The sequence below is a fragment of the Mobula birostris genome, chromosome 3 (genome assembly GCF_030028105.1).
Source record: "Mobula birostris isolate sMobBir1 chromosome 3, sMobBir1.hap1, whole genome shotgun sequence".
Taxonomy (NCBI): domain Eukaryota; kingdom Metazoa; phylum Chordata; class Chondrichthyes; order Myliobatiformes; family Myliobatidae; genus Mobula; species Mobula birostris.
Window position 1 is genome coordinate 932259 of NC_092372.1, and position 27937 is coordinate 960195.

At 40.6% G+C, this 27937-nt stretch overlaps 1 protein-coding gene across 1 annotated transcript in view; it reads right to left on the bottom strand.

The window, feature by feature from the left end:
* LOC140194844 (NACHT, LRR and PYD domains-containing protein 3-like) overlaps nt 1-27937 on the bottom strand; it is a 67009-nt gene that overhangs the window by 15369 nt on the left and 23703 nt on the right. Inside the window, 1 exon segment of the mRNA XM_072252120.1 lies at nt 15483-15654. Within this exon segment, the coding sequence (XP_072108221.1) occupies nt 15483-15654 (172 nt within the window).

Genomic DNA, 27937 nt, shown 5'->3' on the forward strand with positions numbered 1-27937 from the left:
CTCTGTGTTGCATCTCAGTGGAATGAGTCTCTGGCTGAATGTACTCCTGTGCCCACCCAGTACATTATGTAGTGAATGGGAGACAGTGTCCACGATGGCATGCAACTTGGACAGCATCCTCTTTTCAGACACCACCGTCAGATAGTCCAGTTCCATTCCCAGAACATCACTGCATTTCAACATTCAGTGTTTGAGATTGCATGAATTAATTCAATGCTTCCATGGATATTGGGACATTAACTAAAGTTCTGTTCACAGACACCAGAACTGACAATGATGGATGTGTCAGAAATTATCCAATCCTCATATTCTGGTACTAGATACTTGTGAAAGTGAGCATTCCCCTGCTATCCTATTGTAATCCTGCCTACACTTCCATTACAACAACATGTCACTATATTTAAAGCATTGTTTGCATCATAACAGACGATGTTAATGTTGATCTGGTGTGGAATTATGGAGAGCAGGACAGTGTGCATTTTAGCAAATCTGTACACTGGGGAGTCACAGGTGTCCAATGCTGTTGTAAATATGCATGGAATATGCATGGTTGAGTCAGTAGTGAAGAAGGCGAATGCAATGTTGGCATTCATTTCTAGAGGAATAGAGTATAGGAGCAGGGATGTGATGTTGAGGCACTGGTGAGACCTCACTTGGAGTACTGTGGGCAGTTTTGGTCTCCTTATTTAAGAAAGGATGTGCTGATGTTGGAGAGGGTACAGAGAAGATTCACTAGAATGATTCCGGGAATGAGAGGGTTAACATATGAGGAACGCTTGTCCGCTCCAGGACTGTATTCCTTGGAGTTTAGAAGAATGAGGGGAGACCTCATAGAAACATTTCGAATGTTGAAAGGCATGGACAGAGTGGATGTGGCAAAGTTGTTTCCCATGATGGGTGAGTCTAGTATGAGAGGGCATGACTGAAGGATTGAAGGGCGCCCATTCAGAACAGAAATGCGAAGAAATTTTTTTAGTCAGACGGTGGTGAACCTATGGAATTTGTTGCCACGGGCAGCAGTGGAGGCCAAGTCATTGGGTGTATTTAAGGCAGAGATTGATAGGTATCTGAGTAGCTAGGGCATCAAGGGTGATGGTGAGAAGGCAGGGAGTGGGACTAAATGGGAGAATGGATCAGCTCATGATAAAATGGCGGAGCAGACTCGATGGGCCAAATGGCCAACTTCTGCTCCTTTGTCTTATGGTCTTATGGTCCTATGGAATACTCGTTGGGCAGCATCTGTAGAGAGAATTACAGAGACGTTTCAGATAGATATCCCATCAGAATAACAAGAAAGAAAATGGACAATTTTCAGTTTCAGTGATGGAGAAGGTGCTGGAAGATGGAAAGGAATCTCTGTGAATGGAAGAGACCACGAGTGAATCAGTCTTGTGCACCATGTTTCTGAGAGAGGGTGGTAAAGTCTTGGCAACAGCTGCTGATCGGTCTGGCACTGGGATGTGAGCCCTTGTCTTATGAGGTTTCTGTTGGTCCGGTTTGGCCACGGATGTTGCATCCCAGCTGACTAGATACGTAACCCAGGACACTACAATATGGAGAGCAAGCTGTTTTCAACACAGCAAGCTCCCCCTCTCCATGCATTTCAAGACCATAAGACCATAAGACAAAGGAGCAGGGGTCGGACATTCGGCCCATCTAGTCTGCTCCGCCATTTTATCATGAGCTGCTCCATTCTCCCATTTAGTTCCACTCCCCCACCTTCTCACCATAACCTTTGATGCCCTGGCTACTCAGATACCTAGCAATCTCTGCCTTAAATACACCCAATGACTTGGCCTCCACTGCTGCCTGTGGCAACAAATTCCATAGATTCACCACCCTCTGACTAAAAAAATTTCTTCGCATTTCTGTTCTGAATGGGCGCCCTTCAATCCGTAAGTCATGCCCTCTCGCACTAGATTCCCCCAACATGGGAAACAACTTTGCCACATCCACTTTGTCCATGCCTTTCAACATTCAAAATGTTTCTATGAGGTCTCCCCTCATTCTTCTAAACTCCAAGGAATACAGTCCAAGAGCGGACAAACGTTCCTCATATGTTAAAACTCTCATTACCGGAATGATTCTAGTGAATCTTCTCTGTACCCTCTCCAATGTCAGCACATCCTTTCTTAAATACGGAGACCAGAACTGCCCATAGTACTCCAAGTGACGTCTCACCAGCACCTTATAGAGCCTCAACATCACATCCCTGCTCCTATACTCTATAACTCTAGAAATGAATGCCAACATTGCATTCGCCTTCTTCACTACCAACTCAACCTGGAGGTTAACCTTAAGGGTATCCTGTACGAGGACTCCCAAGTCCCGTTGTATCTCCGAACTTTGAATTCTTTCCCCATTTAACTAAAAATCTGCCCATTTATTATTTCTGCCAAAGTGCATAACCATACACTTTCCAACATTGTATTTCATTTGCCACTTCTTTGCCCATTCTTCCAATCTGTCCAAGTCTATCTGCAGACTCTCCGTTTCCTCAGCACGACCGGCCCCTCCACCTATCTTCATATCGTCAGCAAACTTAGCCACAAAGCCATCTATTGCATACTCCAAATCGTTGATGTACAATGTAAAAAGAAGCAGCCCCAGCAGAGACCCCTGTGGAACACCACTAGTAACCAGAAGGAACCCAAAGGAACAGCAGAGTCTGATACAGCTTGGCACCAGAATCCGAGCCAGCATGGATTTACGAAGGGGAAATTGTGCTTGACTAATCTTCTGGAATTTTTTGAGAATGTAACTATGAAAATGGACAAGGGAGAACCACTGGATGTAGTGTACCTGGACTTTCAGAAAGCCTTTGATAAAGTCCCACATAGGAAATTAGTGGGCAAAATTAGGGCAAATGGTATTGGGGGCAGATTACTGACATGGATTGAATATTGGCTGGCTGACAGAAAACAAAGAGTAGCAATTAACGGGTCCCTTTCGGAATGGTAGGCGGTGACCAGTGGGGTACCGCAGGGGTCAGTGCTGGGACCGCAGCTGTTTACAATATATATTAATGATTTAGATGAAGGGATTAAAAGTAATAATAGCAAATTTGCTGATGACACAAAGCTGGGTGGCAGTGTGAAATGTGAGGAGGATGTTATGAGAATGCAGGGTGACTTGGACAGGTTGGGTGAGTGGGCAGATGCATGGCAGATGCAGTTTAATGTGGATAAATGTGAGGTTATCCACTTTGGTGCTAAGAACAGGAAGGCAGATTATTATCTAAATGGAGTCAAGTTCGGAAAAGGGGAAGCACAACGAGATCTAGGTGTTCTGGTATATCAGTCACTGAAAGCAAGCATGCAGGTACAGCAGGCAGTGAAGAAAGCTAATGGCATGTTGGCCTTCATAACAAGGGGGAGTTGAGTATAGGAGCAAAGAGGTCCTTCTGCAGTTATACAGGGCCCTGGTGAGACCCCACCTGGAGTATTATGTACAGTTTTGGTCTCCAAATTTGAGGAAAGACATTCTAGCTATTGAGAGAGTGCAGCATAGGTTCACAAGGTTAATTCCCAGGATAGCGAGACCAAATTTGAAGAAATGAGAAAGGATCTAAAAAGCGTGGATTGGGACAGGTTGTTCTCTGGCAAAGATGTGATCGGTAGGTGGGAAGCTTCAAAGGAGAAATTTTAAGAGTGCAGAGTTTGTATGTTCCTGTCAGGATTAAAGGCAAAGTGAATAGGAATAAGGAACTTTGGTTCTCAAGGGATATTGCAATTCTGATAAAGAAGAAGAGGGAGTTGTATGACATGTGTAGGAAGCAGGGAGTAAATAAGGTGCTTGAGGAGAATAAGAAGTGCAAGAAAATACTTAAGAAAGAAATCAGGAGGGCTAAAAGAAGACATGAGGTTGCCTTGGCAGTCAAAGTGAAGGATAATCCAGAGAGCTTTTATAGGTATATTAAGAGCAAAAGGATTGTAAGGGATAAAATTGGTCCTCTTGAAGATCAGAGTGGTCGGCTATGTGCGGAACCAAAGGAAATGGGGGAGATCTTAAATAGGTTTTTTGCGTCTGTATTAACTAAGGAAACTGGCATGAAGTCTATGGAATTAAGGGAAACAAGTAGTGAGATCATGGAAACCGTACAGATTGAAAAGGAGGAGGTGCTTGCTGTCTTGAAGAAAATTAAAGTGGATAAATCCCCGGGACCTGACAGGGTGTTCCCTCAGACCTTGAAGGAGACTAGTGTTGAAATTGCAGGGGCCCTGGCAGAAATATTTAAAATGTCGCTGCCTACAGGTGAGGTGCCAGAGGATTGGAGAGTAGCACATGTTGTTCCGTTGTTTAAAAAAGGATCGAAAAGTAATGCGGGAAATTTAATGTCGGTAGTAGGTAAGTTATTGGAGGGAGTACTAAGAGACAGAATCTACAAGCATTTGGATAGGCAGGGACTTATTAGGGAGAATCAACATGGCTTTGTGCATGGTAGGTCTTGTTTGACCAATCTACTGGAGTTTTTTGAGGAGGTTACCAGGAAAGTGGATGAAGGGAAGGCAGTGGATATTGTCTTCATGGACTTCAGTAAGGCCTTTGACAAGGTCCCGCATAGGACGTTAGTTAGGAAAATTCAGTCGCTAGGTATACATGGAGAGATGGTAAACTGGATTAGACATTGGCTCAATGGAAGAAGCCAAAGAGTGGTAGTAGAGAATTGCTTCTCCAAGTGTAGGCCTGTGACTAGTGGTGTGCCACAGGGATCAGTGCTGGGTCCATTGTTATTTGTCATCTATATCAGTGATCTGGATGATAATGTGGTAAACTGGATCAGCAAATTTGCTGATGATACAAAGATTGGAGGTGTAGTAGACAGTGAGGAAGGTTTTCAGAGCCTGCAGAGGGACTTGGACCGGCTGGAAAAATGGGCTGAAAAATGGCAGATGGAGTTTAATACAGACAAGTGTGAGGTATTCCACATTGGAAGGACAAACCAAGGTAGAACATACAGGGTTAATGGTAAGGCACCGAGGAGTGCAGTAGAACAGAGGAATCTGGGAATACAGATACAAAATTCCCTAGAAGTGGCGTCACAGGTAGATAGGGTCGTAAAGAGAGCTTTTGGTACATTGGCCTTTATTAATCAAAGTATTGAGTATAAGGGCTGGAATGTTATGATGAGGTTGTATAAGTCATTGGTGAGGCCGAATCTGGAGAATTGTGTTCAGTTTTGGTCACCAAATTACAGGAAGGATATAAATAAGTTTGAAAAAGTGCAGAGAAGGTTTACAAGGATGTTGCCGGGACTTGAGAAACTCAGATACAGAGAAAGGTTGAACAGGTTAAGACTTTATTCCCTGGAGCGTAGAAGAATGAGGGGAGATTTGATAAAGGTATATAAAATTATGATGGGTATAGGTAGAGTGAATGCAAGCAGGCTTTTTTCCACTGAGGCAAGGGGAGAAAAAAACCAGAGGACATGGGTTAAGGGTGAGGGGGGGAAAGTTTAAAGGGAACATTGGGGGGACTTCTTCACACAGAGAGTGGTGGGAGTGTGGAATGAGCTGCCAGACGAGGTGGTAAATGCGGGTTCTTTTTTAACATTTAAGAATAAATTGGACAGATACATGGATGGAAGTTGTATGGAGGGATATGGACTGTGTGCAGGTCAGTGGGACTAGGCAGAAAATGGTTCAGTACAGCCAAGAAGGGCCAAAAGGCCTGTTTCTGTGCTGTAGTTTTTGTATAGTTTCTATGGTTTCTATGGACTGTCATATGTTGAAACATTGGAGTGCCTGAGCTTGTATACACTAGAATTTAGAAGGATGAGAGGGGATCTGATTGAAACATCTAAGATAATTAAGGGATTGGACATGCTAGAGGCAGGAAACAGGTTCCTGATGTTGGGGAGTCCAGAACCAGCGGCCACAGTTTAAGAATAAGGGGCAGACCATTTAGAATGGAGTTGAGGAAAAACTTTTTCACACAGAAGGTTGTGGTTCTGTGGAATGCTCTGCCTCAGAAGGCAGTGGAGTCCAATTCTCTGGATTCTTTCAAGAAAGAGTTAGATGGAGCTCTTAAAGACAGTGGAGTCAAAGGACTCCGTTAGAAAAAGGACAGCAAAGGTAGTAATCTCGGGATTGCTGCCTGTGCCATGTGACAGTGAGAGTCGGAATGCAGTGAGGTGGAGTATAAATGCGTGGCTGAGGGATTGGAGCAGGGGGCAGGTATTCAAGCTTTTGGATTATTGGGACCTCTTTTGGCGCAGGTGTGACCTGTACAAAAAGGACGGGTTACACTTGAATCCTAGGGGGACCAATATCCTGGCAGGGAGATTTGTGAGGGCTACTGAGGTGACTTTAAACTAGAATGGTTGGGGGGTGGGATCAAATTAAAGAGACTAGGAGAGAGGAGGTTAGTTCACAACAGGGGGATGGGAACAAGTGCAGAGAGACAGAGGGGTGTAAAATGAGGGTAGAAGCAAAAAGTAGTAAGGTGAAAAGTAAAAGTGGCAGGCCAGCAAATCCAGGACAAAAATCAGAAAGGGCCACTTTTCAACATAATTGTATAAGGGCTAAGAGTGTTGTAAAAGCGAGCCTGAAGGCTTTGTGTGTCAATGCAAGGAGCATTCATAACAAGGTGGATGAATTAAAAGTGCAGATTGTTATTAATGAATATGATATAGTTGGGATCACAGAGACATGGCTCCAGAGTGACCAAGGATGGGAGCTCAACAATCAGGGATATTCAATATTCAGGAGGGATAGACATGAAAGAAAAGGAGGTGGGGTAGCAATGCTGGTTAGAGAGGAGATTAAAGCAATAGAAAGGAAGGACTTTAGCCGGGGAGGATGTAGAATTGATATGGGTAGAGCTGCATAACACTAAGGGGCAGAAAATTCTGGTGGGAGTTGTGTACAGGCCACCTAAGAGTAGTAGTGAGGTTGGGGATGGTATTAAACAGGAAATTAGAAATGCATGCAATAAAGGAATGGCAGTTATAATGGGTGACTTCAATCTACATGTAGATTGGGTGAACCAAATTGGTAAGGGTGCTGAGGAAGAGGATTTCTTGGAATGTATGCGGGATGCTGTTTTGAACCAACATGTCAAAGAACCAACTAGAGAGCAGGGTATTCTAGACTGGGTATTGAGCAATGAGGAAGGGTTAATTAGCAATCTTGTCGTGAGAGGCCCCTTGGGTAAGAGTGACCATAATATGGTGGAATTCTTCATTAAGATGGAGAGTGACATAGTTAATTCAGAAACAAAGATTCTGAACTTAAAGAAGGGTAACTTTGAAGGTATGAGACGTGAATTAGCTAAGATAGACTGACAAATGACACTTAAAGGGTTGACGGTGGATATGCAATGGCAAGCATTTAAAGATCACATGTATGAACTACAACAATTGTTCATCCCAGTTTGGCAAAAGAATAAATCAGGGAAGGTAGTGCACCCGTGGCTGACAAGGGAAATTAGGGATGGTATCAATTCCAAAGAAGAAACATACAAATTTGCCAGAAAAAGTGGCTCACCTGAGGACTGGGAGAAATTCAGAGTTCAGCAGAGGAGGACAAAAGGCTTAATTAGGAAAGGGAAAAAAGATTATGAGAGAAAACTGGCAGGGAACATAAAAACTGACTACAAAAGCTTTTATAGATATGTGAAAAGAAAAAGATTGGTTAAGACAAATGTAGGTCCCCTACAGACAGAAAAAGGTGAATTGATTATGGGGAGCAAGGACATGGCAGACCAATTGAATAACTACTTTGGTTCTGTCTTCACTAAGGAGGACATAAATAATCTTCCGGAAATAGTAGGGGACAGAGGGTCCAGTGAGATGGAGGAACTGAGGGAAATACATGTTAGTAGGGAAGTGGTGTTAGCTAAATTGAAGGGATTAAAGGCAGATAAATCCCCAGGGCCAGATGGTCTGCATTCCAGAGTGCTTAAGGAAGTAGCGAAAGAAATAGTGGATGCATTAGTGATAATTTTTCAAAACTCGTTAGATCCTGGACTAGTTCCTGAGGATTGGAGGGTGGCTAATGTAACCCCACTTTTTAAAAAAGGAGGAAGAGAGAAACCAGGGAATTATAGACCGGTTAGCCTAACATCGGTGGTGGGGAAAATGCTGGAGTCAGTTATCAAAGATGTGATAACAGCACATTTAGAAAGCGGTGAAATCATCGGACAAAGTCAGCATGGATTTGTGAAAGGAAAATTATGTCTGACAAATCTCAGAATTTTTTGAAGGTGTTACTAGTAGAGTGGATAGGGGAGAACTAGTGGATGTGGTATATTTGGATTTTCAAAAGGCTTTTGACAAGGTCTCACACGGGAGATTAGTGTGCAAACTTAAAGCACAGGGTATTGGGGGTAAGGTATTGATGTGGATAGAGAATTGGTTAGCAGACAGGAAGCAAAGAGTGGGAATAAACGGGACCTTTTCAGAATGGCAAGCGGTGACTAGTGGGGTACCGCAAGGCTCAGTGTTGGGACCCCAGTTGTTTACAATATATATTAATGACTTAGATGAGGGAAATAAATGCAGCATCTCCAAGTCTGCGGATAACACGAAGCTGGGCGGCAGTGTTAGCTGTGAGGAGGTTGCTAAGAGGATGCAGGGTGACTTGGATAGCTTAGGTGAGTGGGCAAATTCATGGCAGATGCTATTTAATGTGGATAAATGTGAGGTTATCCACTTTGGTGGCAAAAACAGGAAAACAGATTATTATCTGAATGGTGGCCGATTAGGAAAAGGGGAGGTGCAACAAGACCTGGGTGTCATTATACACCAGTCATTGAAAGTGGGCATGCAGGTACAGCTGGCGGTGAAAAAGGCGAATGGTATGCTGGCATTCATAGCAAGAGGATTTGAGTACAGGAGCAGGGAGGTACTACTGCAGTTGTACAAGGCCTAGGTGAGACCAGACCTGGTGTATTGTGTGCAGTTTTGCTCCCCTAATCTGAGGAAAGACATCCTTGCCATAGAGGGAGTACAAAGAACGTTCACCAGATTGATTCCTGGGATGGCAGAACTTTCATATGATGAAAGACTGGATCGAATATGCTTATACTCGTTGGAATTTAGAAGATTGTGGGGGGGATCTTATTGAAACGTATAAAATCCTAAAGGGATTGGACAGGCTAGATGCAGGAAGATTGTTCCCGATGTTGGGGAAGTCCAGAACGAGGGGTCACAGTTTGAGGATAAAGGGGAAGCCTTTCAGGACCGAGATTAGGAAAAAACTTCTTCACACAGAGAGTGGTGAATCTGTGGAATTCTCTGCCACAGGAAACAGTTGAGGCCAGTTCATTGGCTATATTTCAGAGGGAGTTAGATATGGCCCTTGTGACTAAAAGGATCAGGGGGTATGGAGGGAAGGCAGGTACAGGGTTCTGAGTTGGATGATCAGCCATGATCGTACTGAATGGCGGTGCAGGCTCGAAGGGCCGAATGGCCTACTCCTGCACCTATTTTCTATGTTTCCATGTTTCTATGACATGGGGAGAAGGCAGGAAAAGGGTACTGTTTGTGGATGATCAGCCATGATCACAGTGAATGGCGGTGCTGGCTCGAAGGGCTAAATGGCCTACTCCTGCACCTATTGTCTATTGAACACAACCTAAGTCTGCCTTAGGTGCTCCATCTCCAGCACCAGGTGTTGCCCTGTGGGTTTGCTCCATAAGTCTTCCCTATGAGGTGTGGAGTTGCAAGGCAGTGGAGTTTTGAGATCAGAGTTTTTTTTTCTCCTGGATGATTTGCCAACCATGTCTGACAAGCCACATCTGCCCAAAGCAACAGGTTCAAAAGTGCCAGTCACCCACATCTGCCAGGCTTAGTCACTAAGCTGCACAGGAAGGTCAGGAGCTGGACTTGGATATCAGAGGCTATTTGAGTCGCATGCCACTGGGAGCATTTAATGGGTCATGGGAGCTTATCCCCACTACCACCCACGGTTATAACAATTTTAAGGAACCAAGCGGCGCCATATTATTGACAAAAATAAATCGGTAAATTGGTCTATTATTGTCACATGTACCAAGGTACAATGGAAAACTTCTCTGCATGTGATCTAAATACATCATTTCATCACATCAGTGCAATGAGGTCGTACAAGGGAAAACAGAACACAATAGTACAGGGAAACAGTGTCGCAGCTGTCAAAAAATGCAGTGCAGGCAGACAATAAGGCACAAGGCCAAAGGATCATAGGCAAGTCAGGTTTTTTTTAACTGCTTCTAAAATGTAGAATTCAACACCTAAAATTACAGTTCTCTGCAAAAGTCTGAGGCACATATATATATATGAATAGGGTGACAAAGACTTTCACAACTACTGTTTAAGGGATGCAGACGCCGGTTGTCACTTTTAAACGACAGCGCAAAACTTTTCATTGAACCTTGGTTATGACTGACAACATTTTGTCTTTTATTTGCTAGTTTGCACTTATCCCATTGTAATGCATAGCCAGGCACACTCAGTTCTCAACTGATAATAAATTTCAGACTACTCTCATGATGTATACTATAGTGGTTTTAAGAAGATTTCTATGTGTGGACCTAATTGTTTAATACTATCGTGTCGTGCTTTTGGGATGGTATCAGTTCTCATTATTACTATGGGACAATGCATACCTTGTTCATGTCCCACGGTCTTTCAATTTCCTCTTTTAATTCAGCATATATCTGGTGTTTGTCATTAATTGATTTCTGAAAATTATGTGTATTTGGAATGGCTATATCTATTAAATAAGCTGCTTTTACTTGCTTATCCTGTAAAATTAGATCTGGACAGTTATAATGGATCGATCACAGCTTGACAACAAGACTGTACAAGTGAACCAGGATTATTTTTATAGTAAGGTGGGTGTCTTTTATCAGTTTGTATACTAAACCAAGATTTTTGTGAATGACGTTTGCCACTTGTATGTGTGCGCTCACGCACACACACAGTCATTTCAATCGATTGTAGTAAAAATACATCTGTATCTGCAATGTCCAACTTCAGGTCAGTCAGTATCGTGGCAAAAACTATACTATGAAGACAAAGGAACACTCCAAGTAACACAGCAAAAAGGTATTTGAAAATCACTAGTCAGGAAGTGGATGCAAGAACACTCCCAAGTCACTGAATATCCCTTGGAGTGCAGTTAAGTCACTCATCAGGAAATGGAACTAGTGAGGGACGCCATTGAGAAACCTATGACAACTCTGGAGGAGTTACAAGCTTCAGTGGCTGAGATGGGAGAGACTGCGCATACAACAACTGTTGCCCGGGTGCTTCCCGAGTTGCAGCTTTATGGGAGATTAGTAAAGAGAAAGACACTGTTGAATAAAAATCTCACATGAAATCTCAGATAGAGTTTGCCACGAGGCATGTGGAGACTCTGAAGTCAGCTGGAAGAAGGTTCTACGGTCTGATGAAATCAACATTGAGCTTTCTGGTCATTAAATCAAATGCTAGCAAAACACCACACACCTTCAGAAACACACCATCCCTACCGTGAAGCATGTTGGTGGCTGCTTCAAGCTGTGGGGATGCTTCACTGCAACAAACCCTGGAAAGCTTGTGAAGGTAGAAGGTAAAATGAATGCAGCAAAATACAGGGAAATCCTGGAGGAAGACCTGATGTTGGAGAACTGTGACTTGGGATGAGATTTGTTTTCCAGCAAGACAATGACCATAGCCATAAAGCTAAAGCTGCACAGGAATGGCATACAGGTACAAACAACAAAGTTAATGCCCTGGAGTGGCCGAGTCAGAGTCCAGACCTCAATCCAACAGAGAATTTGTGGCTGGACTTGAAAAGAACTGTTCACTCATGATCCCCATGCAATCTGACAGAGCTGGAGCAGTTTTGTAAAAAGAATGGGGAAAAATTGCAGTGTCCAGATGTGCAAAGCTGATCCACATAGACTCAAGGCATTGACTAAATGCTGACTTGAAGTGGACAAATACATATGCAATCAATATTATATATAAATTATTTTAGCTTTACTAATGCAAGAGCAAACAACTTCAAATCATCCATGTATAGGTGTGTAAAGGTATAATTTGTTTGTTATTTTTCCTGATTTGATACCTGATTTCTGTCCCAGTCAGTAAATTAGAGAGCGGGTGTAAAGCTATAGAGAGCAATAGTGGGCTTAGCGAGTCACTCTGGAAAATGCCTCAGTTTGTTTTGATAAACATGGTTGTTCCTTTGTAGTTGTTAATAGGGTGATTATGTATGCCAATACTCCATAAGATGTTGTAGAAACTTCACAAGTATTGGGTGCATCTTGTATAGTAGAAACTTCTACTAACCATGAGTGAGGGACAGAATCAAATGTTTTATTGATACTCAATATCACAACATGAATGATTTCTGCTTTTCCTCCTGGCTAGATATAAAATTACATAATCCATTATCAGTTGTTCTTTAAAACCTTTCATACTCTAACAGCATTCTTTCAGAATGGGTTCACCAGGATGTTGCCTGGATTAGAGAGCATGTGCAACAAGGAGAGGTTTGATAAACTTTGTTTGTCTACTCTGAAGTTAGAATAGAGATCCGACAAGGGCGTACATGATTGAGAGGGGCACAGTTTGGGTAGACAGCCTATAATTTGTTTTTTACCCATAAATGAAGTGCCTAGTACCACAGGGCATTTGGTTAAGTTGCGATGGGGTACACTTACAGAGCATATGTGTAGTTATTTCACAGAGTGCTGAGTGCCTCAAATGTACTGACTGAGACAATTATAATAGGCGTTTCATAGATGCTCATAGATATACAGTGGCATGCAAAAGTTTGGGCAACCCTGGTCAAAATTTTTGTTGCTGTGAGTAGCTAAGTGAGTAAAAGATGACCTGATTTCCAAAAGGCATAAAATTAAAGATGGCACATTTCCTTAATATCTTAAGCAAGATTATTTTTTTCTCTCTCTCTCCCTCTCACAATAACTCCTTGCCTGCTCTCCATCTTCCTCTGGTGCTCCCCTCCCCCTTTCTTTCTCCCTCAGCCTCCCGTCCCATGATCCTCTCCCTTCTCCAGCCTTGTATCCCTTTTGCCAATCAACTTTCCAGGTCTTAGCTTCACCCCCCCCCCCCTGTCTTCTCCTATCATTTTGGAACTCCCGCGCGCCCCCCCCCCCTCGAATCTCTTCCTATCTTTTCTTTCAGTTAGTCCTGATGAAGGCTCGAAACGTCGACTGTACTTCTTCCTATAGATGCTGCCTGGCCTGCTGCGTTCCACCAGCATTTTATTTCCATCTTTTACAGTTTCAAAATAACAAAAACGGAAAAGGGCCCAAAGCAAAAGTTCGGGCATCCTGCATGGTCAGTACTTAGTAACACCCCCTCTGGCAAGCATCACAGCTTGTAAACGCCTTCTGTAGCCAGCTAAGACTCTTTCAATTCTTGTTTGGGGGATTTTCGCTCATTCTTCCTTGCAAAAGGCTTCTGGTTCTGTGAGATTCTTGGGCTGTCTTGCATGCACTGCTCTTTTGAGGTTTATCCACAGAGTTTCGATGATGTTTAGGTCGGCGGACTGTGAAGGCAATGGCAAAACCTTGAGGCGCCTCGAGGTAGTTCATTGTGGATTTTGAGGTGTGTTTAGGATCATTATCCTGTTGTAGAAGCCATCCTCTTTTCATCTTCAGCTTTTTCACAGATGGTCTGATGTTTACTTCCAGAATTTGCTGGTATTTAATTGAATTCATTCTTCCCTCTAACAATAGAATGTTCCCCGTGCCACTGGCTGCAACACAAGCCCAAAGCATGATCGATACAACCCTGTGCTTAACAGTTGGAGAGGTGTTCTTTTCATGAAATTCTGCACCCTTTTTTCTCCAAACTTACCTTTGCTCATTGCGGCCAAAAAGATCTATTTTAACTTCATCAGTTCACACGACTTGTTTCCAAAATGCATCAGGCTTTTTTTGATGTTCCTTTGCAAACTTCTGACGCTGAATTTTGTGGTGAGGACGCAGGAAAGGTTTTGTTGTGATACCTCTTCTATGAAGGTCATATTTGTGCAGATGTCGCTGCACAGTTGAACAGTGCACCACCACTCCAGAGTCTGCTAAATCTTCCTGAAAGTCTTTTGCGGTCAAACGGGGGTTTTGATTTGCCTTTCTAGCAATCCTATGAGCAGTTCTCTCAGAAAGTTTTCTTGGTCTTCCAGACCTCAACTTGACCTCCACCATTCCTGTTCACTGCCATTTGTTAATTACATTATGAACTGAGAAACAGCTAACTAAAAACGCTTTGCTATCTTCATATAGCCTTCTCCTGCTTTGTGGACGTCATTTATTTTAATCTTCAGAGTGCTAGGCAGCTGCTTAGAGGAGCCCATGGCTGCTGATTGTTGGGACAAGGTTTGAAAAGTCAGGGCATTTATAAAGCTTTGAAATTTGCATCACCTGGCTTTTCCTAATGATGACTGTAAACAGGCCATAGACCTAACAAGCTAATTAAGGTCTGAGACCTTGGTAAAAGTTATCTGAGAGCTCAAATCTCTTGAGGTGCCCAAACTTTTGCATGGTGCTCCTTTCCTTTTTTTCACTATAAAATTGTACAAAACAAAAATAATACACTAATCTTGCTTAAAATGTCGAAAAGAATGTTTAATCTTTAACTTTATGACTTTTGGAGATCAGTTCATCTTCTACTCACTTAACTATTCACAGTAACAGATATTTTGACCGGGGTGTCCAAACTTTTGCATGCTGCTGTACACATGAATGTGCAGGAAATGCAAGGATATTGTCAAATAGCATGAGAGGATAGCAAAGTTATGTTTTTTCATCCCAGATATATAAAGATAAAAGGATGGAGAGGGTGGATATTGGACTGCTGGAAAATGATGCTGGAGGTGTAGTCAACACACACAAAATGCTGGAGGAACTCAGCAGGCCAGGCAGCATCTATTGAAAGCCCTCGCAGTAATGGGTGAAATGGCAATGGCGGACAAACATTGTGGAAGACATCAGCGGCATGACAAAGTGTCAAGCATATCAGGGGGCAGAAATGAGTGTAGCTGCTATTACGAAGGATAAGGTGCTTTGGAATCAAAAATGTCGGAAAATAGAAAAGTCACCTGGACCGGAAGATGCACTGTATCAGGAGACTGCCTGGGGTGTGTGGAGATTGCCCCAACATTAGGACCCGAAGTGAACAAAAGGCGTCGGCAAACAAACAGTTGGATTAATAAAATAAAAATACATTGTAGAATATTCAGGCTGCAATGTGAGGTAATCTGAATTGTAACCTGAATCCAGAGATCAGCGACTGATTTATGTTGAATTTTGACTCCCAGGTTCTGCCAAGTCACAGTGTAACATTTGAGATGAGTTTTGAACTGTGCATTTCATCACTCACCTATCAGTTGAGTGGGTAACTCAAATAACCCTCAGGCAATATTCATGTATTCCTGTGAATCAGGACCCGTTTAAATCAAAAAGCACTCATGAAAACAGAACTAATAGAATTAAAACTGTTTATTTCAATGTGCCATTCTATTCAGTGCGTGACTTTCACATACCGAGCTCCTGTATTTCCCTCAGTATTTTGTCCGGCTTCGGTAACTCAGTCCTCCATGTCACAAAAGATTCCCACATCGCCCTCCGGGCCCGGGAGCCTTTACCCATGACCAAACTGAGGAAGAGTGCAGAACTCTCTGTCCGGTTTCCCTTCTCTGTCAGTTCAGTGACTTTCTACAAAAAGGAAGAAATGAATTTATTGTGGAACAGAGAGACAGACGTGCAGAATGTGGAGTAAAATATCTGTTTATGGTCCCAGTATCTTCAGAACATATGCAGTTACTTGTCTACTGCCTAATCATTGCTGGATTCAGTCATTACAACAGGGAAACAGTAACTGAAGGAAACTCTAAATAAATAGGGACTCCGCCTTCTGCCTGTGGACAAATAAGACACAGTGTCTTTCTGTCTGCCTTTAATTTCTCCCTTTCCCGACTTAAACTTTGAAATTTTAACTTTATTCAGTCGTATCTTGCAAAGTGATAATTATAGTTATGGCTACCTTGAGAAGCACTAAAAGAAATCCCGATACAGGTAATGGTAAGCCTAAAAAAACTGACAAAACTACAGAGGAGCCAGCCTGGGTTAATAGATTAGAGACTCAAATGAGCTCTATTGTCGCTGAATTAACTCAACTAAAAGAAAGCCTTCTCCCTTTGGAGGAAAAAATTGATTCTTTGAGCTTGGATCTTAAAGAGGTAACTCGCAATGCGGCCGATATTTCTTCTCGTCCGGAAAAGGCTCAGCAACAATTTGTCAGAATAATATTCGAATTGTTGGATTGAAAGAGAAATCAGAATCAGCTGACTCACTGGACTATTTTGCTAAAATGTTTCAACCTCTATTTCCCGAGGCTTTTCCACAGTTGCCCGACATTGAAATAGCTCATAGAGTTGGAACTTCAGGTCAAGGTAAAAACAGGTATGTTATTGTGCATTTTCTTCATTTCCGAGACAAAAACCATATTATTAAGCTGGCAAGAAAACAAAGACTGTTTAAATTTCAAGGCTCTGAGATTCATTTCTTTCAAGATTTTCCGCGTGAAATTGTTCAGAAAAGTTCTGGATTTGCTGCCGTGATGCGTATGGCTTTTCAAAGACGGATGTTTCCTTTTCTTCAATATCCAGCTAAATTAAGGCTCTTTGCTAAAGACTCTGGAGTTCATATTTTTGAGAACCCAGCCAATGCATTGCGTTTTATTAATTCTCTCCCTGATGAGTCTGAAGCCTGAAGTTTAAAAGATTTACAATTGTTTGATCATTTCATGATATAAGGAATGATGAGATCGGAAGAATTGAGGAGTATAGAAAGTCTTGGTATTAAAATGTACCTTTATCTTTGAAATACACTGGTTTGGATGGTCTTAATTTTAGAAGATATCGTATTGGATCTGTTGAAAGACTGTAGAAACTTCAAATCATTTGGAATTTCTTTCTATTTGCTACATTTATGAACTAATTTTTTTTTGCTTTGTATGTTTTTGTTAAGAACTTTTAACTTACTATTCGGGTTTTTTCACATTTTATAGATATGCGTAATAAGTTAAAGATGGCCACTTTTTTCTTCTGAGCAAATATTTCAAGAATTTGTTTTGGACCTCTTGTTTTTGTACTTATCTAATGTTATGAAGCTTACTTTCTAAACTGAAGGTCATTTCTGTTAACTGTCTTTTTAAATCTAATTCTAATGGGTTGTATGTTGACTATAATGAGTTGTATACTCGGGAGAGGGAGACAGATTACTTTTTTTCATCTGTACCTTTTATTTGGGCAGGTGGAGTTCAGAATTGCTTCTTATGCATTCTTTGGGACTTGCGTCGATAGATATCGAATTATTTCTGGGCTTTGTAGGTTGGGAGGGTTTTTTCCTTGTTTTTAATTTCTATTTTTTATTCCCATTATGGAAATCCAGAGTGTACGCAAATTGTTATTTTTGTTGCTTATTACCGCCATTCACGACTATCTTATCCTGATATGCATCTAATTGTTTTCTTTAGATTTAAAGTTTCATGATGTTATTTAAACAGTTAAATGTTCTAAGTTGGAATGTCCGTGGTTGGAATCATCCTATTAAGCATAAGAAAACATTTAAAACTATTAACCGATTCCAAACTGATATAATTTTTGTACAAGAGACACATGTCAGGTTATGTGATAAAAATCAATTTTTTTAAATTTTGGAAGGAACCTCAGATTCACGCAAACTCTCAAAGTAAAATTGGGGTGTTTCCATTTTTATTGATTCTAATATTCCCTTTAAACAGGAGGATATTATATCTGATATAATAATGGTAGATTTTTGATTGTTAAAGGAACAATTTACAATAAGAAAATAGTTTTGGTTAATATTATCATTATCATAGAAAAGGAGAGAATCAGAGAGGACAGGAAAATTTTTAATTAGGGAAGGGCAAATTATGAGGCTATAAGGCTAGAACTTGCGGGTGTGAATTGGGATGATGTTTTTGCAGGGAAATGTACTATGGACATGTGGTCAATGTTTAGAGATCTCTTGCAGGATGTTAGGGATAAATTTGTCCCGGTGAGGAAGATAAAGAATGGTAGGGTGAAGGAACCATGGGTGACAAGTGAGGTGGAAAATCTAGTCAGGTGGAAGAAGGCAGCATACATGAGGTTTAGGGAGCAAGGATCAGATGGGTCTATTGAGGAATATAGGGAAGTAAGAAAGGAGCATAAGAAGGGGCTGAGAAGAGCAAGAAGGGGGCATGAGAAGGCCTTGGCAAGTAGGGTAAAGGAGAACTCCAAGGCATTCAATTATGTGAAGAAAAAAAGGATGACAGGAGTGAAGGTAAAACCGATTAGAGATAAAAGTGGGAAGATGTGCCTGGAGGCTGTGGAAGTAAGCAAGTTCCTCAATGAATACTTCCCTTCGGTATTCACCAATGAGAGGGAACTTGATGATGGTGAGGACAGTATGAGTGAGGTTGATGTTCTGGAGCATGTTGATATTAAGGGAGAGGAGGTGTTGGAGTTGTTAAAATACATTAGGACGGATAAGTCTCTGGGGCCTGACGGGATATGAAGAGATTGCTGAGCTTCTGGCTAGGATCTTTATGTCCTCGTTGTCCACGGAAATGGTACCGGAGGATTGGAGGAAGGCGAATGTTGTCCCCTTGTTCAAAAAAGGTAGTAGGGATAGTCCGGGTAATTATAGACCAGTGAGCCTTACATCTGTGGTGGGAAAGCTGTTGGAAAAGATTCTTAGAGATAAGATCTATGGGCATTTAGAGAATCATGGTCTGATCAGGGACAGTCAGCATGGCTTTGTGAAGGGCAGATCGTGTCTAACAAGCCTGATAGAGTTCTTAGAGGAGGTGACCAGGTATATAGATGAGGGTAGTGCAGTGGATGTGATCTATATGGATTTTAATTAAGGCATTTGACAAGGTTCCACACGGTAGGCTTATTCAGAAAGTCAGAAGCCATGGGATCCAGGGAAGTTTGGCCAGCTGGATCCAGAATCGGTTTGCCTGCAGAAGGCAGAGGGTGGTGGTGGAGGGAGTACATTCAGATTGGAGGATTGTGACTAGTGGTGTCCCACAAGGATCTGTTCTGGGACCTCTACTTCTTGTGATTTTTATTAACGACCTGGATGTGGGGGTAGAAGGGTGGGTTGGCAAGTTTGCAGACGACACAAAGGTTGGTGGTGTTGAAGATAGTTTAGAGGATTGTCGAAGATTGCAGAGGGACATTGATAGGATGCAGAAGTGGGCTTAGAAGTGGCAGATGGAGTTCAACCTGGAGAAGTGTGAGGTGGTACACTTTGGAAGGACAAACTCCAAGGCAGAGTACAAAGTAAATGGCAGGATACTTGGTAGTGTGGAGGAGCAGAGGGATCTGGGGCTACATGTCTACAGATCCCTGAAAGTTGCCTCACAGGTGGATAGGGTAGTTAAGACAGCTTCTGGGGTGTTAGCTTTCATAAGTCGAGGGATAGAGTTTAAGAGCCACGATGTAATGATGCAGCTCTATAAAACTCTGGTTAGGCCACACTTGGAGTACTGTGTCCATTTCTGGTCACCTCACTATAGGAAGGATGTGGAAGCATTGGAAAGGGTACAGAGGAGATTTACCAGGATGCTGCCTGGTTTAGAAAGTATGCATTATGATCAGAGATTAAGGGAGCTAGGGCTTTACTCTTTGGAGAGAAGGAGGATGAGAGGAGACATGATAGAGGTATACAAGATAATAAGAGGAATAGATAGAGTGGATAGCCAGGGCCTCTTCCCCAGGGCACCACTGCTCAATACAAGAGGACATGGCTTTACGGTAAGTGGTGGGAAGTTCAAGGGGGATATTAGAGGAAGGTTTTTTACTCAGAGAGTGGTTGGTGCGTGGAATGCACTGCCTGAGTCAGTGGTGGAGGCAGATACACTAGTGAAGTTTAAGAGATTACTAGACAGGTGTATGGAGGAATTTAAGGTGGGGAGTTATATGGGAGGCAGGGTCTGAGGGTCGGCACAACATTGTGGGCCGAAGGGCCTGTACTGTGCTGTACTATTCTATGTTCTATATGGACCAAATGCTGATGATCCTTCATTTTTTAAGCAACACACATCAAAGTTGCTGGTGAACGCAGCAGGCCAGGCAGCATCTCTAGGAAGAGGTACCGTCGACGTTTCGGGTCGAGACCCTTCGTCAGGACTAACTGAAGGAAGAGCTAGGCTGGGCTCTGCCTTCAGTTAGTCCTGACGAAGGGTCTCGACCCGAAACGTCGACGGTACCTCTTCCTAGAGATGCTGCCTGGCCTGCTGCGTTCACCAGCAACTTTGATGTGTTTTGCTTGAATTTCCAGCATTTGCAGAACTCCTCGTGTTTGCTTCATTTTTTAAAGATGTTTTTGCTCTATTACCTGATTTAAATGAATATATGTTATTAATGGGTGGAGATTTGAATACTTGCTTAAATCCTTTATGAGATAAATCATCATCTGGATGTCAACTTCCTAATCGCTCTGCATCACTTATTAATTCCTTTTTAATTGATTATGGTTTAATTGAAGTCTGGAGACATACGCATCCTCGCGATAGAGAATATTCCTTTTTTTGATATGTTCATAATAAATATTCAAGAATCGACTATTTTATAGCCGACCCTCGATTTTAATTTAATGTTCAGAAATGTGAATATGATGCAATTGTTATTTCTGATCATGCTCTCTTAAATTTAATATTTGATTTGAAAGATGTTGTTTCTACAAGACCACCTTGGCATTTTCCAGAACATTTGTTACAAAGTTCAGATTTTGTTGAGTTTATTGAAACTCAGATAAAAGAGGTTTTTCTCTTTAATAATACAGAAAATGTCTCAAAGTTAATAATTTTGGATACGTTAAAAGCTTATTTACATGGTCAGATTATTTCTTATTTTGCTAAGTTGAAGAAACAGACAAGAATAGAATTAGATAAAATTGCTAAACAAATTAAAGATTTAGATAATATCAATGCAATCTTTCTAAATGTTGATTTGTTTAAAAGAGTGGAATTACAATCACAATATAATTTATTATTAACTTATCCTATTGAAGGATATTTGCTTAAATTAAAAAGTTTTATATTTTTGGGGATAGCTTCCCCAATTAAGGGCTGCTAGAGCTAAAAGACAAATTTTGAAGATTCGTAAAGACAATGGAGATATAGTAAGTAATTATGAAGACATTAATAGTATTTTTCAGGATTTTTATTCTGATTTTTATAAATCTCAGTTTCCTGCAGATCCCTCCAAACTGAAGGCTTTTTTTATATAAGATTAAATTTCCTCAAATTACTGTTGAAGATCAACAGACCCTTGATGCTCCAATTGTTCAGCATGAAATTCAGAAAGCTATATGGTCAATGCAATCAGGTAAAGCTCCTGGACTTGAAGGTTATTCAGTAGGATTTTACAAAAAATTTGAAAAATTACTTTCCCCATAACTTTTGGAAATATTTTATAAATCTTTTGAGAAAGGTAATTTACCTTCTTTTTATGAAGCTTCTGTTTCTTAAATCCTTAAAAAAGATGAAGATCCTACTGAATGCTCATCTTATAGACCTATTTTGTTATTAAATGTGGATGCTAAAATTCTTTCTAAGCTAATGGCTAATCGTTTGGAAAACATTTTATCTAAAATTATCTCTAGGGATCAAACAGGCTTTATTAGAGGCCGTTATTCTTTTTCTAATGTTTGGAGATTGAGAATATTATATATTCACTATTATCCAAAATACCCCAATGTGTTATTTCGCTGGATGCAGAAAAGGCATTTGATAGAGTTGAATGGACTTATTTGTTTAATGTATTAGAGAAGTTTGGCTTTGGTAATAATTTTAATAAGTGGATTCAAATGATATATAAGAACCCTATCGCTACCATTATTACTAATAATCTCAGGACTCCCTTTTTTTCACTCTCACGAGGTACTCGACAAGGGTGTCCATTAAGTCCTTTATTATTTAATCTCGTACTGGAGCCTTTGGCTATAATAATTCGTGAAGCTAAAAACATTCATTGTATCTCTATAAATGGGACCATACATAAGATCTCTCTTTATGCAGATGATCTTTTGGTTCATATTTCGAATCCTGAAGAATCTATTCCTAATCTTTTGGAATTATTAAATGATTTTGGAAAATTTTCAGGATATAAACTTAATTTAAATAAAAGTGAATTGTTCCCTTTAAATGTTCCTGTTTTATATATATATAATGATATTCCATTTAGAATTGTGAATTCCTTTAAATATTTGGGTATTATCATTACAAAAAAAATCTTTATAAAGCTAATGTAGTTCCTTTATTGGACTCTATGAAACAATTATTTTCTAGATGTAATCACTTTCTAGATGTAATCACAGATCTTACACTTTCTTTAATAGATCGTATTCATGCCATGAAAATGATGATTTTACCTAGATTTTTATATATTTTTCAAAATATACCTATTTTTCTAACTAAAAAATGTTTTGATCAAATTGATTCTATTATTTCGTCCTTTATTTGGAATAATAAAAAACCAAGAGTTAATAAGTTTCATTTACAAAAAAGATAGTGGACTTGCGCTACCTAATTTTAGATTGTATTATTGGGCTGTTAATATTCGACAACTATGCTTTTGGTTATATTGGCTTGATAAGAGCCAAAAACCAGCCTGGATTGATTAGGAATTAAAAGCTATTGAACAATTTTATTTAACTTCATTATTAGGAGCTCCATTACTTTTACAACTTGCTAAAATTCCCATTTTAAATTGTTTAAATTGTGGCCTGCTGCATTCACCAGCAACATTGATGTGTGTTGCTTAAATTGTCTAAACCTGTGTTTCGAAATTTGCTATTTAAACTTTCAATTACTGATCCCATTTTCCTTTTATGGAGAAATAAGGGGATCTGTTCTTTTGCAGATTTAGTGATGGTCGATTGATGACTTTTGAAGAGTTAATTAGCAAATATTCTCTCTCTCATACACATTTCGTGCAATATTTTCAGGTTAGACATTTCTTACAAAAATATGTTTCTACATTTCCATATATGCAAGATTCTGATTTGTTGGATACTGTTTTGAATATGAATCCTTTAGTGAGAGGTTCCATTGGTAGAATTTATAATTTATTTTGACTACAAAAAGATAACCTCTCACTAAAGATTAAACAAGATTGGGAGAGAGAACTTAATATGACTTCTGTTAATGAAGATTGGTTGCGAGTTCTGAAAATGGTTAATTCTTCTTCAATATGTGCCAATCATGTTTAATTCAATTTAAAATTGTTCACCGTTATTATTTGACAAAGGAGAGGCTATCCAAAATATTTCCTAATATAGACAACTATTGTGATAGGTGTAAAAATGAAGTAGCTACTTTGTCACATATGTTCTAGTCATGTTCCTCATTGAAATCTTTTTGGAAATCTTTATTTTCCACAATTTCTAAAGCTTTGAAAATTAATTTACAACCTAATACATTGACTGTTCTATTTGGAATAGTTCCGCATCATATTCAGGGCATTTCATTTTCAAACCAACATGCAATTGCATTCGTTACATTGTTGGCAAAAAGGGCTATTTTATTGAAAGATACTTCTGCCCCTACACTAATTCAATGGTTTTCCCAAGTAATGTTATACCTTAGCTTGGAAGAAATTAGAAGTAGAACTTTTGATCCCCGATTCAATTTTGAGAGAAGGTGGGGCTCTTTTGCCAAATATTGTCATTTAATTTAATTTAATTTATATGGTTTCCTTCCAATTTTATGTTATATAAATGTGATTTGGCGTTTGTTGTTTTTTCTTTGTGTATATATATATATATATATATATATATATATATATATATATATATATATATATAGATAGATGATTGTAAGACGTATTGCTCCGGGAGTTGGTTCAGAATGTTTTTTTTTTCTTTTGTAGTTAGTGGGGTTTTTTTAGTTAGTTGGGGTTCTCTTTTTTCCTTCTTTCTCTTATACAATTTCTTTTTCATTGGCATATAAGTTTATTTTTCTTCAGCTTTAATTATATATATATATACACACACACACACACTAATTTGTTGAACTTTTCTATTTTATAGCTGTAGAAGATTATATATCAATAAAAATATATTAAAAATGAAAATGAAATAAATAAGTTCTGTGCATGAATAAGCGAGAAAGCGAAAAAAAAAATGGAGGGCAGTCATCACGGAGTGATGGCTGAAAGAAGATCATACTTGAGTGCTTATATCCAGGGATACACATTGTATCAAAAAGATCGGCGGAGGGGCTGAGTTGACTCTGTTGGTTAAAAAAAATCCTTAGAAAGAGGTGACATTAAATTATACAATGTAAAAGCCTTGTGGGTTGAGTTAAGAATCTGCAAATGTAAAATGACACTGATGGAGACAATATTAGCCAGGACGTGGGCTACAAATTACAATGGGAGATCGAAAAGAAATGCAGAAAGATCAATGTTAAAATATTCTTTAGGGATTTCAATATGCAGGTATCTTTTTGGAAAATAAGGATGGTGCTGAATCGCAAGAAAAGGAATTTGTAGATTGCCTACTAGTTGGTTTCTAAAGCAACTTGCGGTTGAGCATCTATGGGAAAGGTGGATCCGGATTCTGTGTTGTGTATTGAGTAAGATTTGATGAGGGAGCTTAAGGTAAAGGAACATCAAGAAACAGTGATAATAATATGATAGAACTCACCCTGAAGTTTGAGAGGAAGAAGGTAAAGTAAGATATATCATTATTACAGTCGAATAAAGGGAATTACAATGACAATAGAGATGACCAGGCCAAAGACAAATTGGACAAGGACACTAGCAGCAATGATGCAGAGCAGAAACAGCTGGAGTCTCTGGGAGCAATTCAGGGGTGCAGGATAGATAATCCTGAAGATGAAGAATTATTTTTAGGGGAGGATCAACAACATGGCTGATGAAGAACTCAGGAAAGCCAGCACAAAAGCCAAGAAGAGGGCATAAAACATAGCAAAAATGGTGGATAACTAGAGGACTGGGAAGCTTTTACAAACCAACAGAAGTTAGCTAAAAAGTCTTAAGCAGACAAAATGTGAAATATGAAAGTAAGCAAGATAAAGGAGCTTACCAAAAGGTTCTTCAGATACATAAAGAATGAAAGAGAAGCAACAGAGCATATCAGAAAGCAGGAAAATGATGGTGGAGTGGTAGTAACAGGCAGACAAGGAATAGCGGAAGATAACAGCAAGTACTTTACGTCAGTCTTCACTGTAGACGACACCTAGAAATGTGCCAGAAATTTGAGAATGTGCGGGGCAGAAGTGAATGTAGTTGCAATTATGAAGTAGAAGGTGCTGGGGAAGCTGAAAGCTCTGAAGACAGATGAATCACATGATCCAGATAGACTACACCCCTTTGGTTCCAAATGAGGTAGCTTAAGAGATTGTGGAAGTACGAGTAATGATTGTTCAAGAATCACTACAGTTTGGAATGGTTATGGAGGACTGCACAATTTTAAATCTCACATCAGTCTCTTCAAGAAAGGAGTGAGGTAGAAGAAAGGCCTGTTAACCTGACCAAAGGTTGGAAGATGTTAGGAGTCCACTATTGGGGAGGTGTTGGGGTATTTAGAAACATAGAAACATAGAAAATAGGTGTAGGAGTAGGCCATTTGGTCCTTCGAGCCTGCACTGCCATTCAGTGTGATCATGGCTGATCATCCAACTCAGAACCCTATACCTGCCTTCTCTCCATACCCCCTGATCCCTTTAGCCACAAGCGCCTTACCTAACTCCCTCTTAAATATAGCCAATGAACTAGCCTCAACTGTTTCCTGTGGCAAAGAATTCCACAGATTCACCCCTCTCTGTGTGAAGAAGTTTTTCCTAATCTCGGTCCTAAAAGGCTTCCCCTTTATCCTCAAACTGTGACCCCTCGTTTGCAGGCACATGATAAAATGAGCCAATGTCCATTAAGAGAAATATTGTCTGACAAATCTGTTGGAATTCTTTCAGGAAATAAAAAGCAGTATCGACAAAGGAAAGTCAGGGCATGCTACCTACGTGGATTCTTGACTTGGTGCCGCACATGAGACAGTTTAACAAGATAAGAGCCCATGGTAAGACAGAAAAGATACTAGCATGGATAGAGGATCCACGTTTTCTCTAGATAGCCTTTTGGCTGACTGTCAGGAAGCAAAGAGAGGGAACAAAGAGGTCCTTTTCCTGTTGGATGTTGGTGACTGGTGGTGTTTTCCATGATTTGATGACAGAATTTGATGGCTTTATGGCCAAGTCTGCAGTCAATATAAAGATATGTGGAGGAACAGCTAACTGATAACACCTTTGACAAGATGCCACACATGAGGCTGCTTAGCAAGATAAGAGCCTATGGAATTACAGGGAAGTTACTAGCATGGGTGGAACATTGGCTGGTCGGTAGAAAACAGAGAGGGGAAATAATTCTAGCTGGTTGCCGGTTACCAGTGGAGATCCACAGGGGAAGGTGTTGGGACCATTACTTTTTACATATGTATGTCAATGATTTGGACTACGGTATTTTCTATGTTTCTGTTAAGGGATTTGTGGCTAAATTTGCCAGTGATACAAAGATAGGTGGAGGAGCGGGTAGAGTTGAGGAAACAGAGAGCCTGCAAAGAGACTTAGATAGTTTAAGGGAATGGGCAAAGAAGTGGAAAATGAAATACAGCATTGCAAAGTGTATGGTCACGCACTTTGGTGGAAGAAATGAACGGGCAGACGATTATTTAGATGGGGAGAGAATTCAAAATGCAGAGACGTAAACAGATTTGGGAGTCCTTCTGCGAGATACCCTAAAGGTTAACCTCCAGGTTGAGTCGGTTGTGAAGAAGGCGAATGTAATGTTGGCATTCATTTCTAGAGGTACAGAATATAAGAACATAGAACATAGAATATTACAGCATATTACAGGCCTTTCGGCCCACATGTTGTGCCAAACCTCAAACCATGCCTCCCATATAATGCCACACCTTAAATTCCTCCATATACCTGTCTAGTAGTCCCTTAAACTTCACCAGTGTATCTGCCTCCACCACTGACTCAGGCAGTGCATTCCACACACCAACCACTCTCTCAGTAAAAAAACCTTCCTCTAATATCCCCCTTGAACTTCCCACCCCTTACTTAAAGCCATGTCCTCTTGTATTGAGCAGTGGTGCCCTGGGGAAGAGGCGCTGGCTATCCACTCTATCTATTCCTCTTATTATCTTGTACACCTCTATCATGTCTCTTCTCATCCTCCTTCTCTCCAAAGAGTAAAGCCCTAGCTCCCTTAATCTCTGATCATAATGCATACTCTCTAAGCCAGGCAGCATCGTGGTAAATCTCCTCTGTACCCTTTCCAATTCTTTCACATCCTTCCTATAGTGAGGCGACCAGAACAGGACACAGTACTCCAAGTGTAGCCTAACCAGTGTTTTATAGAGCTGCATCATTACATCGCGACTCTTAAACTCTATCCCTCGACTTATGAAAGCTAACACCCCAGAAGCTTTCTTAACTACCCTATCCATCTCTGAGGCAACTTTCAGGGATCTGTGGACATGTACACCCAGATCCCTCTGCTCCTCCACACTACCAAGTATCCTGCCATTTACTTTGTACTCTGCCTTGGAGTTTGTCCTTCCAAAGTGTACCACCTCACTTCTCCGGGTTGAACTCCATCTGCCACTTCTCAGCCCACTCCTGCATCCTATCAATGTCTCTCTGCAATCTTTGACAATCCTCTACACTATCTACAACACCACCAACCTTTGTGTCGTCTGCAAACTTGCCATCCCACCTTTCTACCCCTACATCCAGGTCGTTAATAAAAATCACGAAAAGTAGATGTCCCAGAACAGATCCTTGTGGGATACCATTAGTCACAATCCTCCAATCTGAATGTACTCCCTCCACCATGACCCTCTGCCTTCTGCAGGCAAGCAAATTCTGAATCCACCTGGCCAAACTTCCCTG